This window comes from Bactrocera dorsalis, chromosome 5, assembly GCF_023373825.1.
Source record: "Bactrocera dorsalis isolate Fly_Bdor chromosome 5, ASM2337382v1, whole genome shotgun sequence".
In the NCBI taxonomy this organism is placed as follows: domain Eukaryota; kingdom Metazoa; phylum Arthropoda; class Insecta; order Diptera; family Tephritidae; genus Bactrocera; species Bactrocera dorsalis.
This window is the reverse complement of record NC_064307.1, coordinates 35,973,969-35,989,618: the sequence shown is the minus strand read 5'-3', so window position 1 is coordinate 35,989,618 and position 15,650 is coordinate 35,973,969. Positions and strand designations below refer to the sequence as shown.

The following is a 15,650-nucleotide window of genomic DNA, read 5'->3' as shown; positions in this document are numbered from 1 at the left end:
TTTTTTCGCCGCTACAGCGACAACAACTTATACAAATGATCAGGGTGATGAGCTGAGTCGACTTAGCCACGTCTGTCTGTCTCACTATCTGCTGATTTGCTGCTTATTTTGATGATCGATCGAACACAAGGCCTTGTGTGGAAAACTTTTTTTGTTCACCTAACGATAAAAATTTCGGGCGAAATTTTAAAATTCTTGTATTAGGTCATATGGGGACTAACGGAAGTACTGATCTGATGTTATCCACAGTTTGATTTTATATATTGCACAGACTGACTCACATTCTTAATACAAGTAAAGTCTACAGTACCGAAATTGCTTCGGATTTTATCTGGCCAACGGCTGTTATTTCGACGATCTAACCCCGTTTGAATCATCAAGTTATAGGTTATGTTATAAACAATCAGCCAAAAGCACCAAAATTCACTTTCAGAGCATACTATATGAAAAGTTTTGACTAGTTTTAGATGGCATACAAAGTAAAATTGTTCCGATAGTCTCATTCGAACCTGACTTACGTATGTATATTCCGATTTCTTCCATTTGCATAGCTTTTAATGATAACAGATCACCAGTCTTAATTATTCTGTGACCAATTTTAAATACAGATACCCCTCCATACTGTGACTCCCTTCATCAAATTTCTATTATGTAATTTTAAACTTAGTTATTTCTGAATCATTTACAAACAGGTATGTGGAAATCAATTTGTCTCGCCATACTGATTATTTAGTAAACATATGTACATTGCAACAAAAAAGTTCCCGAAAACGCAAAATATTTAATTATTCATCAATATTCATTTCATCATCTTCAAAGTAATCCCCAACGGATGTAATACATTTACATCAACGATTTTTCCAGTCCTCGAAACACTTTTCAAAAGCACCTTCAGCTCCTTCAGCGAATTTCGAATTCCACGCAGCGGCAAATTTTAGTTTGGGGAACAAGAAAAAATCACACGGAGCCAAATCTTTTGAATACGAAATTCAGCTTTATCGGGACGAGTCAAGCAAGAACGCGTTTCATACCCAAAATATATACCAAAATCATTCGAATTGACTCGCGAGAGATGTCGAGCTCTCTTTCCATATTTCTAACACTTGCCTGATAATTTTCCTTCACTTATTTAAAATTTTTGGTTTGAACATCATCTGCCATGCGAACGACATGGTCAAAACAGCGCATCCGTTGATTTTTTTGTGCTTAACTATATCTATTGTCTCTATATCGCTCACTCAATTCGTGGTTTCATCTTCTTCCATACTCATCGCTCACGCGGACGGCTCCAAGGATCTTGCAAAAAAAAGCTCTCTCGAATACTCCAAATGTCTCATCTAGGGTGGTCATCGTCTGCGCCGTATAATAAGACGGAAAAAATGAGAGTGTTAGTGAGAGTTATTTTACGCTTCATCTCCAGGTTTATATTATTGGTGGAATTTATGCTGGTTCCCAGATATACAAAGTCCTTAACTTTTTCAAATTTATAGCTGCCAAAAGTGACGTAGTTCACGATATGCAAGAAATATGTGTTTGTTGCCTCCAGGTGCTTTGTCCTGTCCTTGTTCGATGTCAATACAATCTGTGTGCCCCAGTAGCATTAAACTTCTAGAGTAGACTGTGCGGTTCAGACTCACAAAAGAGCATGGCCCTGTCTAAAATATCGTTCGAAATCGAATGACTGTCGAAAGCGGCAAGAAGGTTATGCGTATCGATCTGTTTGTCAATGGTCTCCTCCACTATTTTACGCATTGTGAAAATCTGATCTTTGGAAAATATGATCTAAGTCTAATGCCACACTGGTAAGGTTCGATCAGTTTATTTACAATGGATTTAAGTCTTTCACACAATACTGTCGAACGAACCTTATACGCGATATTTATAAGGCTGATTCCGTGTAGACCTAAAGACAGCGTTATTTATAAAGCTATTGCAACATATTCGCCGCTTTAATTTTGACACGATCAACTTTCTTCTCAAAAATGCCGAGAGAGTTATATACTTCCCGTAACCATCCAAAAGGGGTTATCCGTCTTTCTTGTTGATTATGAGGTTTGACAATTAAGTAATGAGACTGATTTTATTGCCGCGCTTGTGGTAAACCTGTGACATTGAAATTCCCTTTCTCTTTTTCCGGTATCCCTTCCCTTTCAATTGATATATGTACCATTGCTCTAGTTTGTTTAGTTCGCCTGCTGAGTCAAGTTGAGTAGACGTGTGTTTGTAGTGCTCGTCACGAAAATGGAAAAACGAAATCAAGAGCAACGCGTCGCGATAAAATTTTGCTCGAGATTGGGCGAAACAGCTTCGGAAACGTACGCTAAAATTGTAAGAGCATATGGTGATAGTGCTCTTACTCCCGGAAACCAAACGCCAAAGCTCGCATGAGCAAGTCGAAGGTGAAAACGATGATTATTGCCTTTTTTGATAGCCGTGGAATCGTCCACAAAGAATTCGCTCCACCGGGGAAAATTGTGAATCAAGTCTACTATTGCCAAGTACTCGAAAGATTGCGAAAACGAGTCAAGAGAGTGCGCCCAGACATCGCTCGTAACTGGATCCTTCATCACGACAATGCGCCGTGCCACACCGCTCTCAGCGTGTCCCAGTATTTGGCCTCTAAAGGGATCGCTGTGTTGCAACAGCCGCCTTATTCGCACGACATGTCACCCTGTGACTTTTTTTGTTTCCTGAAACAAAATCGGGGGTAATTTTGAGTCGATTACGGGCATCCAGGCGGCCGCGACGAGGGTACTCGCGGACATCCCAGTCGAAGCGTTCCAGAAATATTACGAAGCATGGAAAACGCGCTGGAATCGCTGTATAGCTGCCGAAGGGAACTACTTTGAAGGGGAATTTCGCACTGGAATCGCTCATATAGCTGCCCAAGGGAACTACTTTGAAAGGGATGGCAGAGTTGTAGAATAATTTTCAAATATACGGTTTTTATGGAATCAGTCGCATTACTTAATTGTCATACCTCGTATACCATGTGGGGTATATTTCTCGATTATGCTATAGTGATCCGATCTAACAAAATTTTTGGATATTGTAACTTATTCTCCAACACAGTCCACGCCGAATTGCATGAAGACATTTTCTCATAGAAAAAAATTTTCCAAATTTTTTGACTTTGATCGTTCGCCTTGCATGGCAGCTGTATCCTGTAGTGGTCCGATATCGACGGTGCCGAATTTAAAAACTTTCTGATCGATATCTAAAAACTGAATGACTAATTCGCGAATATACCGAGAGACGGACTGTGTTAACTCGGCTCTGCTTGTCATTATCATCATTTATATATGGTACATGTATACATACTATATAAGATTTGTGACAAACTTAATATACCATGTCCAGAGTATTAATATATATCAAATGGTCCCCATAATGGACCATCTATGTACTTGGAGGAGTGCCGCCAAAGTCCCGTCTGAATTCCCTTTGGACGGAAATGACTACCATGACAAAACATGGAACCGCTGCTTTATCCAAACCCTCTTTTCTTTATCCCAAACATTTAATTTTATCAAATTTAAATAGTAATCTACCAAATAAAAAAAGTAAGTCGATTACTCACACGGAAAAAAGTTATTACGGTTTGTTCTATATCAAATTCAATAAAGCTTTGTTATATGCTTTTATATTGCATAAATATCCAAACACACAGTTAGATACAATATTAATAATATTCTAAAAATATATTTTGCATGATTTGGAACCTTTTCATTTATTCTTATAAGCACGTAGACGACGATATTAATAGAAAATTCACCGTAACCCATTCACACGTTAAAATAATAACCGAAAAATAACGTGTTTACCGTATTAAAAAGGTGATAAGAAATTAATATAAGCATTCAATGAATTTTTTGTAAACGTTGAATATTCATGTATGACCAGGTTAGGTTTGGTTAAGAGGTCGATCATATCAGGGGTATCACTTGGACAGCTTTAAGGACTTATATAACATATCATAAGACCCTTACAAATCGACAAAGCGCTTTGAGTCTGTCACAAGCTTGTTATGACGGCTAATGTCAGTTTCTGCTTTGACTTCTGGTTCGCCGAAGGTAAGACTGCTAAAATGTTCAACCCCATTCCTGCAAAAGCTAACGACCAGAGGAGAAAGTGCCAGAATATTTCCACCTCACCCTCCTCCATACAACTTTGACAACTTTGACCTATAATTGTAATGACCTTCCCTAACGGCAAGTAATTCAGAAGATTATCTGTGGTTTTGCAACCGCACAGTCACTGTTAACGAGCTCCTGCTGACGGAGTGAGTGCTCACCTCTACAAAAGCAGCTATACTTCGTAGCTATACGTATAACACCATCTTAATAGCATCTACTTTTGCCTAAAAAACACTACAGTGGTCCGGTAGCATAAAGCTAAGATTGACGGAGAGCTCCTCCTCAATATTTCCTCCTAGCTTCGACCCATCTGTGAAAAAGCTCACTACGATTCTTCTGCAGCGACTCCTCCCCATCCACAAATCTCTCTTAGGTGAACAGAGAAAAAACCATCGCGAGTAAACTCTGCAATGTAGTGATTCAAGTTTTCAAAGATGCAGTTGAAGAAAAAGAAAATTTCAGCGTGTCCTTGGCCGGACGTCTTAATATGTCTAGCTTCCTTGGGCCTTAGAAGACACTTTGCGGCGATACACCTGCCGGCTTTGTGTAAAATGACATTAAGTGCTACTGTTGGTGTAGTCAATAACGCACAAGGGATGCCTATGAGAGCCGCTCTTTGGATACGTAGCTTTTTCGAGCGCCCCCACCAGACCAATACACCATATAACATTATTGGCTTGACATAGCCCAAAACAACACCTTTCGTGAGAGTCCCCACCTTTTCTCTACAGCAATATAAGGCAACATTTGCGTTTTTACTCTCTCCTGAAGGTTTGGCAGTTTTACTTGAGTAGACGATTAAGCTGCTTCTATTCGCCCAGTTGGTTTCCACGCTTATAAGATCAACTTCGTCAGCATAGACTGTCATCCGACAGCATGGAATAGATCATAAGTTGAATTAACTCGGCTTATGAACTCCCCGCTGGCTGACGGACATCGCTTATTCTTATTAATTGTCTTTATCAAAATCCTTCTTGAATACTTGTCATATAGAAAACGCTTCTGTGAAGGGTATTCTAGGTTCAGTGCAGTCGGACTTAACGTTTTTTTCTTGTTTTTACTGAATTTCGGAGCTGCCACTACTAAATCACAACCCAGTCTACTCACATAAAATACCTTACTCTTGCTCGAAAATAATTACATACATATATAGTGTCATATCTGACTCAGACTACCTTTCTAATATCTCAGTATCGGGTATGAAAGAACCCAGCCAATTATTGCGACATTTTCACATACTCATTTGCGATTTTATGATCGACTTTTACAATCGCCTTAAAATAGTAATTGTAAATACTAACGTACATACATACATATGTAGGAGTATATTAATTAAGAAATTTATACTTTTATGAGAATTGTTCTGATTGTAAATTGCTTGGCAAGTATATATGTTGTATAAAAATATTGCGGAATGAGCACCTATTGAAATGCACAAAGTGTTCTCAAGTTGTGGCGTGTTTTGTATCTTTAATGAATATCACGCCATTAATATTCCGATAACTGTCGGCCACATAGGTGGTATATACATAACTAGATAAGATTATTAATGGATTTATATGGTTATCTACATACGAACGATGACTTGAAGGAATGTGTGAAAATGTGATATGAACTGGAAACAAATGATTAATTGCAAATATTTCGAAAAACCCAAAGCACACGCTAATTGTGTGTAGTGTTTGTTTATTAATAAAAAATTATTGCTTTCAATTTACTTTCTTCTTTTGACGCATGTTTACATTTTGAGCGTATTTAATTAACTTATGAACCCTTTTAATGGTATACAAATATATTTGAGATCGTGGACGTGTTCCAGCAATATCCCTCCGCAAAATCTACCAAAAAGTATTCTATACTCTGCTCCACAGCAGCAATTAGTTCTTCGGTCCGCACTGTGTGGCGTCTCTGAGGATGCCCATTATTTACCATCCACCACTGGACTGTGTGAGGTCGCCTCAGTTAAGTGACGCAATTCAAAGGAATGTGTTACAGTCCACACTAGGTGAGTTTGATGGAGCGACTGCAGGTCCATACATCGTAATTTAATTGTGGTTTGTGCCACTTATGTAGCCGCAATGACGGTCTTGGGGCGCCGAAAACTCCTCTCTGTACAACATCACATGATGCCCATGTGTTACACCGGCTGCGATGCAGGCTTTATGAGGTACACCACCTCTTAACTTAATTTTAGCAGTTTAAGAAAGAGTGTCAGTGTGTCATTACTTCGGAATGACTGAATTTTCGATGGTGCGGAGAGGGAGAGATACCTAGGGAGCAAGAGAATTCTAGATGATAGGGTTAGGAGTAGGTAACAAGCCCGTTGGGATAATAATTCTATTACATCCTTTACTTCAAAATTTACTTTCTTTTTTTGTCTAAGTTTGGGCTTCTTGTTTCCGCGACATGAGCCTCTGAATGCATTTAGGTATTAGATAGTATCTAATAATTCAGTGTATGTGTGGGGCACGTGCTGAGGATTGCGTGCATGTTATCTCGGAATGGCCTATGTACTCGGACATTATGGATCTAGGATATGGGTATTGGTTGGACTGACAGGCGATTAGATGTCAGCGGTATGAACTTCAATAAACGGACAGTTAGGGTTGTTCGTTAGCTTCTTGTGTGAATGGTGTGTGCGCGTCATGTGCATATGAGGTTCAATCCCTGGTTACCAGTCCAGTGTAGTACAAAAGCTCTACTCTTGGTAGTTTGGGCTACGTGGTTTGTCCACAGACTTAGTTCTGGTACCAAAGCACTTGGAGTTCGTTTCAAACTACTCATGCGATAAGGCCCTTCGCAGAGTATCAGTTGTGGTTAATACCTGATGGAAAGAAGAAATAACAAAAGGTTAATGTGGAATTGAAATGCAACGGTAGACGGCAGACGGTAGACGGCAGAGGTTTGGGCCTCAAACCCTACCAAGATGACTAGCATGTCCATTCTACATTGTCAATTTGTACTGAAAATCTGCTAGCTAGTCAGGGCGCTGATCAACACTTTGATTTGACCCGCTGTGCTTTTAAGCCCTGTGGGGTAAGGCTGTCATCAGCAAGCAGCAACGTTAAACACACTGGACGTTGCACGCATTATCCACTAGAGTAAACGTGGTGTGAAACCGAACCCTGGTTGCTCGAATTACCGACACTGCAGAGCGATTATGTCGACCGAATGTAGAAAGCGTCTTGGAAACCGAACTATTATTTTGGTAATCTATTTGCACGATTTGCAAACGTTGTTCCCGAGTAGATCTGTTCATGTTATGAAATGACAAATCAAAATGAGTATAAATCAAGTAACAGCTATCAAAAAGACTAACTCCGAAAAACTTATAGCCTCAATGAAAACCACAGATATAAAGGGAAACACCCGTAGATATATGTATATTAAACAAAGTTTTGTTTGTATAAATATATATTACTTGAAATTTATTTAACTTTTACTAAATTAATTCCTAAATACCATACATAACGACTAGCTACTGCGAAAATCTATATAATTTTAAATTTTCATGTCAAGAAAACTATACAATCGAAAAAGTCACGACTTAAGCTATTAAGTTTAAAATTATATAGATATTGGCAATAAAAAATAATAGATTTAATTACATGCGGTTTAATCGTATACACCTATCTTTATAAATACTATCACAATTTTTATGTATAAATTCTCGATTTCTCGTTAAAACGCATGCCCAAGAAAGCTGGTTAACTGTTAACTATACTAAAAAATAGTAAGACTTTGTTCATAATTTTAAAATTCTTAATTTATTTCAAAGAGCTATGTGGTACCCCTCAAAGTAATCCCTCTTGGCCACAATACTGTTGTGCCAACGTTTTTTTTTTCAATACGCGAAATAGTTGTTGAAGTTAATTTGGATATTAACCATCAATGCGCGTATTGACTCATGTTTAATGTCTTCAATGCAGCACACCTCGATAATGGAAGAAAGCTGTCAACCTAACCTTGTTTTTTGACGTCATTTGAAGTGTTTTTTTCAGCTTCGGCTCACCTTTTCTACAAAATTCTACTGATTGGTCATTTGTTTCCCGGTCGTGAGCTTATAGTAGATCCAAAACTCATCGCCTGTAATAATACGTTTCATGACATCCTGGTAGTCGAAAAGCATTGTTTCACAGACGTTAACGCGACGCTGTTTTTCCAGAAAATTTACTGATTTTGGAACCAATCGAGCTTTAACTTTTTTTAGACCCAAATAATCATTCAAAATGGTTCTTACTGATCCGTCCGATATTCCAACGATGCCAGTAAGATCTCTTACCGTTATCCGTTGATTCTCAAGCACAAATTCCTTTATTTTATTGACTTGTTGATCATCAGTTGATGTTGATGTCCATCCTGCCCGTGGTTCATCGTGGTTCTCGACCATCTTGGAATATTTTTTACCAATCAAAAACACTTGCTCGCGACAAACAATTATCACAGAAGACCTTTTCTAATATTCTGAACTTTTATTTTATTCCGCACACATATGATTTAATGGAAGTTCTTTGTTGAATAATTTACTCATCGTAAAAGTCGCCGAATGCACTTAATGTACTTCAGAAAGACACGCGTATACTAAACACTAATGATTATTTTGATGTGACTTCGGCATAGATGTCACTGACAGTCATTCTAAGGCGGAAAAAAAATTCGACGAATATGTTTTCAGACGAAATTTAAATTAAAAAGTCTTACTATTTTTTGCCCACAATTGTACTTCTATACAAAGTTAATATTATTATCTAACTCTGCACATATTTTGGCAACATAACTGTTATATATGTACACGGCATTTTAAAATCAACATTTACTGTCTTTCTAACATTTATTTTTAATTATTTACAGTTCCATAATACTTAAAAAACGGAGATTACTTTGCAAATATATACTACACTTTGTATGCAGGAGTCATACATGGTATCTACATATCGTCACCTAAAATATAAAACAATGTATCTTCGAAAAAATTTAAATTGAGTTTTCTTTTGCTTCCGATTCACTACATCATATTACATATAAGTAGCATAAAAATTTCAGCTTCCACTGTCAGATATAACCAATTTATAACCACTTTATAACCAATATATAACCAATTTATAACCATTTTATAACCAAAACTCAAATTTCAGTTTCAATGTGATTGGTTTCTAATAACCAATATATAACCAATTTATAACCAATATATAACCACTTCATAACCATTTAATAACCAAAACTCAAATTTCAGTTTCAATGTGATTGGTTTCTATTGATCAATAATAACCAATTTATAACCATTTTATAACCATTTTCTAACCAAAACACAAATTTTGTTTCAATATTAGTGGTTTCTATTATATCGTTTTTCTATCGCTTGTAAACTTATGAAAGTGAGGTTACGTTATTTTGCATGTTAGGTGAATATGCACTTTTGTATTTACATGTTTTACATAGATTAAGTTGCACGGAAGCCTATGTATATTATATACTATATTCATATGTACATTTGTAAATAAAATATTTTGCATTAAATATTATTGTAACTAATTTTGTGCGCTTTAAAGTTGATTTACTCGAATTTACGATAGTGGGTAGTCAAAAAAGTCATTTCGTATTTATTTTTTTATGATATAAGGTATGACACAATTTGATTGGTAGCACTGTAGATACACGACTGCAACGACAACCATTGACAAAATACGAAAAGACTTTTTCGACTACCCAATATTTTCATAACGTTAAACTAACTTAAGTTAAGTCAAGATAGGTTTTTCACTAGAAATTGAACCTGTGGACAAAACTTTTCGCTATTTTTCTGAAAATCGCTTGTAATGCCAAGAAATTTTTTTTTAGATAGCACCTAAGCATCAGTCTCGCATAAATCGCACGGAATAACTCAAGACACCAAAACTAACTTAACTCGACTTAAGCCATCTTAACATATTACTGTCCTACCCTATGATTTGCAGGTGTACTTAACGTAGTTCATAAGTATAACTTATTTCTGACATGATTCCGTCTGCTGGACTTTGATGGGCAATATTTCGTGTTCGACCGGAGTAAAATCTAGACTGTAAATTACAATTAAATTTTTCATGCATTAAACACTCTTATAAATATGCATTCGTGCATATGCACCGCAAGTATATACAATATTATTTACATTATAGTACATATATACATAAATGTATGTGTGTGACTGCATGAAACACCTTTAATTCTGTTTTACGAAGCGCTAAGTGGTCATATCACTTTTAAATGCTTCGCTCTAGAAATAATAGAAACGAGTTTTTCAACTGCATAATACCGTAATTAAACTCGTAAACACATTGTTGCTGTAAGCGAGCAATATAAATTCGTCTTTGCTGTCCGGATATCTTGTAAGTAATTTGTATATTTTCGAATTTTTTCAAATGCTTTAAATTGTATCTTCTGGCGGATTGATTTTGATGTTGCCGAGCGCATTCATGGCATGCGCGAAGGTGACCGATGGACGCACAGTCGGCGCGGATAGGCTGGAAGCGGCGACCTCTCTGAAATTATTGCCGGTTTCGATAAATTGCGTTAGCCTGGTGGTGGAAGTGGCTACAGTCTTTATGGGCGCATTATCTCTTGCCGCGATTCTCGACGATGCTCGGCGCCTTGCTACCCGGCGTGAACTGGGATACAGCTGGCGCTCGCTGACGCACGACGACATGTGATCTGTTATTGGTATTTGCGACAGGCGATCATAGTATTTGATCATTTTGTGCTCGTGATAGTCCGCGTTCAATTCGAAATCATCCGTAGACTTGACGTGTTTTTCAGTGTCCACTGGCACATAGGCTAGGTAGCACGGTGCGAGAGTGACAATTATACGCAGCGCTGCATTTTTTAACGGAAATATTGCAAAGTCGGCAATCCAAGTTATAGTTCACGTATATCGTTTGAAGCGGCAGCACGAGGGGATAATAGCAATATGAAAAAACAATCAACTGAAATATTTAAGCTTTTACATTTGTAGCGCTGAACCACACTAACAAGCAAGCCATCAAAGCCATAACAGCGCCACCAACACCGTCATCTCATAGCCACAGCTGCAACACCGTGCAAACTTACAGTCTACGGTTGGGTATGGTTGACGGCGCGGCATGCTGTGGGCTATAAGCTGGCGCCACAATGCCGTAGCACTGCAACGAGTCAGCTTGTTCAGTGCAATTAACCTGTTTTCGCCTTTCGCTCGTGCAGAGCTTCGTTCGAACTCAAGACGATGCCGCTGTTACTTCTGCTGGGCAAATTGTCCTTGTACTCCATGCTCATTATGGTGGAAATGGCCGCATGCGCCACCGGCAGATTGTCGTAGATGCAAACGTAGATCCTGTGGCTGACATAGACCACAATGAAGCAGAGGATGACCACGAGCAGCAGTATAAAAACGTACGCCAATATTGTAGGTATATAAACGATCGTGTCCAGCATTGTGGGGCGCGCAGATTTTTACGGTTCGTTGTTACAGAAAATTTTATTGTTTTGATTTTCGTTTTCTTTCGTTTTTTTTGTTTGTTTTCCTTTTTTAAATAATGACTTTAAACTGTTCGAAAATATAACTACTCAGCGTCAGCAGTTCTGACTAAATGGCACGGTTGTGAATGTGGCACTGATCGTCTTGTTTCTATGAATATTCCGCAGCGCATACACTCCGCAAAGCGTACGTACGTCGTTAATCATACAAAAAGATATAAACAAAATATTCTTTGATTGCCGCTGCCGTTACACGAGGTGACACACTCAAATGCTCTGAACCGACTATTCGCGGTCGTTCCTTTGTTTATTGTTTTTGCGTTAAGTCAAATATGCAGTCGGCTGCATGACTGGTTAAACTCGTTGACTAATGCGGCATATTCTATTCGGTGTGTACGTGCGAGAGTGTAGCCGCGAGCTGGCGGCCGTGGAAAAGCGTAGAACTCTCATTGGTTTAATTGAAAGTGTTTGATGTTGTTGTTCGTTTAGGTTTGATGGGTGCGGCGGGAGGCCGCATTGCAGCCATCGCCTCTTCTATGCTAGTAATTGCGTTCTCTGCACTCGTTGCGTTAGCTATCGATTCGTCTATCGATGAATGCCTAGCAAACGTCGAGCGCTGCCAAAGCAGCTGGCAGACATACTACTATAGTTAAAAGCGGTTTGGAAAGAACGAATTAAATTAAATTTTATGGTGTTACAAGCTTGTTTGTTAAGCAACAGAAATGCAGGAATGTGTTTGCATGAAGTTGTTCCTTTGCAATGGTTTTACTCGTTTTGTAATGAACTGAATGCCCATATCGGCTTGTTACTTCATTTTGATGCAAGATACCGTGACGTATACGCAACCTCATTTCTGAAGCATACTGTATACGCTATAATAATAAATATGCCAACTATGTAAATTGTTGTACATCCCGTCGACGTTGTTAGGGGAGAAAAGAGAGGAATCACTTATAAAGTTGCTGGTTTTTTTACAAGAAGAAGAAGAAGTGAAGCCATGGTATGTTCTTTCAGTAAAAGGCTATTTTTTGCCGCGTCATCAGGCCAGCACTCCTTCATCAGCCTAACACAATTTCCTCTGATTTGTTTGTTATTAACTTTCAGCTACTTAATTGTTAATAATTTAGTTATTAATAATAATTTGTAATAATTTTAAAATTTTCTGATCATTGTATCTACATAACGGTGTTTCATTTTTAACAACTTTTTTATTTCTTTGCGAACACATGAAAATGTTATTGAAAAAAAATTCCCTGAAAAATTTGAGCCTTTAGTTGAATCAAGTTTTAAAATCAAAAGAATAGACAAAACCTTAATTTTTTTTTACTTTTTTTTACATTAAATCCCTTATAAAAAATTATCCATTTCGAGGTGCCCCACTCTTTTTAGGAAAAAAATACTGAAACTTCAAATTAAATGGGGAATGTTTATTATCATTCGTAAGAGCATTCTTTGGCATTTATTTATTGAAGATTATCTCTTTCAAATGTTGATCGCAGCTAAACCTCAGATGGTCCATCCGTTAAGTCCAATTTTCGATGACTCGTTCGAGCACGTTCCACTGGCAATTGGCGAATGACACGCGTGATGTTTTGCTCCAAGGCCTGAATCGAAGCGGGATTGTACGCATAGACTTTAGACTTTACGTATCCCCACAGGAAAAAGTCTAACGGTGTGATATCACACGATCTTTGTGGTCAGGCGACCGGCCCAAAGCGTGTCATCTGCTCACCGAAGTGTTCTCTCAATAAATCTATTGTTTTATGCGATGTGTGGGAAGTGGCGCTGTCTTGTTGAAGCCAAATATCGGCGAAATCACGAGCTCCAACTTCAGACATCAAATAGCCGGTTATTATGTCGCGATAACGTCTCCATTGACGGTTACGTTCTCACCGGCATCATTTTTGAAGAAATATGCACCGATGATTCAATCGGCTCACAAACCAAACCAAACCGTGTTTTTTCTGCATGAATTGGCAGCTCTTGAAACTCTTCAAGTTGTTCTTCGTCCTGAATGCGGCATTTTTGCTTGTTTAATTATGCATTGAGCCAGAAATGGGTCTTATCGCTAAACAACATTTTTCTCGAACGGTTTCAGTTCTTGCACAAGCTGTATTTTGTACGACCATTAAAACATTTTTGGCCAAGTTTTTAACCTCTTTAGAGGAATCCGAGGCGGAGATAATACCATGTCCTCTGGGAACAATGAAATTACAGCTTCATACAAACTTTCAGCAAATAGCTCAGAGCAGATGGAATTCAGTAACCAACTTCTAAATAACGAAGTAGATGCATATGACCGAAGTTCCTACGACAGTCCGGAGACTGTCAACTCGGCAGAATTCTGCCGCTACAACAACAACAACCGAAGTATGATAAGGCTAAAAACTTATTACATAGGTCCAGGAATAGTATCGACAGACTTACAGCTATTATAACGGAGCACTGACCTCTTGGAGGACTTGCGCTGAAAATGAGTGACAGGACAATGTGTACCGCAACTACAATGAAATAAGCAACCCGTTTTCCACTTTTTCTGTGAATGCCAAACTCCACCACTACTATCTAGACCCAGAATATTTGCAACCCAGTAAGCTGTCCTGAAATAGAATAGCTGTCCAGAAAAGGTAGAACGGAACGGGATAGCAATATTATAGATGTCCTATGATGCTGCATCAACATGACTCAGTCAGCATTAATAAGGCCCAGAGTGGCATTAATCATAGCTACATACCTTCCTTTATCAATTGTTTCCTCATAGCAAAATTTCATACTTACACTATTGAGAAATCAAAAATTGGTTTACATGGACCATTGGTTTTATGGACCATTATTTGGTTACTAAGAGCTTACTCACAACAGCGGAGAGGTTACGGGACTACAAGTGCTCTATAGTGATTTAATAGTTATTGAATCTCGCATATTAGGTTCCTAATGTGGAGACCACAGATATCAACCTTGCTAAGTCAGCTTCTTTTGTTGGAAGTTGGGGTGGATATCCAAATTCTACCAACAGGAATGAAGCAAGCAATAGCAAAGGTAATAATCCAGCGGAATTTGCATCGATTACAACAGTTGGAATAAAGTTCGTGGATTAACCAATCGAGATAATTAAGAACAGATGGTGTGATCCTATAGTTAGTGAAGGTCGACAGGTTAATTAGTTCCTCCAGTGTTGGTAATATTAATAAAGTAACTATTACAGGCATCCATAATTTTGACGGATGTTACGCCAAGCGTCTTCGAACTGTTTTAGCCAGAAATTTGTACAGTACGCTTCAGTGCATATGGCGAATGTAAAATGACAAAACGCGCTGTTTGCTTTCACCAGGGGAAAGGCTCAAGAGGTCAACAAGAAGTTAAAAGCCTCAAGCTCGACGCATTTTCATTACGGGTAGTCAGAATTTTCAAACAATCAATTTAATTTTGCATTTTCTTTAAGTATCATATCTTAGAAATATTATCTGGAAATATGAAGTAAATCCGAAAAATACTTATCGAGCTAGTATCGATAAGTAGCAAATGGTTCTTGGGCGCTCTGGAACGTTCGAGAGCAGATAGATGCAAGCTTTACGTAAATTGAGTGTACAATTTCAAATGAGTTTTTCTCAAAACTATGTTTTTTGAACTGGCCACTATAGCTCGAAAATCGCTCCGTATACTATTTCAATGGAATTTATATACGTACATATCTTCTTGAAAATATGTAAAACTTAAATTAAAATATAGAGCTGTAATTTCGCACAGAGGATCGCAGTAGCAAAGGCCACCTGTGTGTGTGTTATTTTGAAAAAGTGAGCCTGGCCCTGCCCTCTAATAAGTTGTACATGCCTTCTAAACCACTAAAGCTACAAGAACCAAATTTAACCAGCTCAAATATTATAAGAACTCCTACGGCAGTGTGAAAATTGATTAAATCGAATGATAATCCCGGTCCCGGTCATATAACGGTACGGTTAAAAACTACTAAAAGCGCGATAGTTGACTTTTGGCCGAAAATATCGGTCAATGTATAGAAACTGAAATTCA

The 15,650-nt window shown here is 38.1% G+C and overlaps 1 protein-coding gene across 1 annotated transcript; it reads right to left on the bottom strand.

Moving 5' to 3' along the window:
* Positions 1 to 10,309: 10,309 nt before the first annotated feature.
* LOC105221851 (uncharacterized) lies at positions 10,310 to 12,466 on the bottom strand. Its single transcript, XM_011198980.4, has 2 exons — positions 11,324 to 12,466; positions 10,310 to 10,985 (listed from the first exon to the last, which is right to left on the bottom strand). The coding sequence occupies exons 1-2, from the start codon at positions 11,577 to 11,579 to the stop codon at positions 10,540 to 10,542; spliced, it is 702 nt and encodes a 233-aa protein (XP_011197282.1). The 5' UTR covers positions 11,580 to 12,466; the 3' UTR covers positions 10,310 to 10,539.
* Positions 12,467 to 15,650: the final 3,184 nt, after the last annotated feature.

Bases quoted from the DNA above. Each gene is read 5' to 3' on its own strand.
- LOC105221851 (XM_011198980.4), bottom strand. From the start codon at position 11,579: ATGCTGGACACGATCGTTTATATACCTACAATATTGGCGTACGTTTTT. The intron at 10,986-11,323 runs GTTAATTGCACT...TAAAAAATGCAG, and splicing joins CGAGCGAAAGGCGAAAACAG to CGCTGCGTATAATTGTCACT.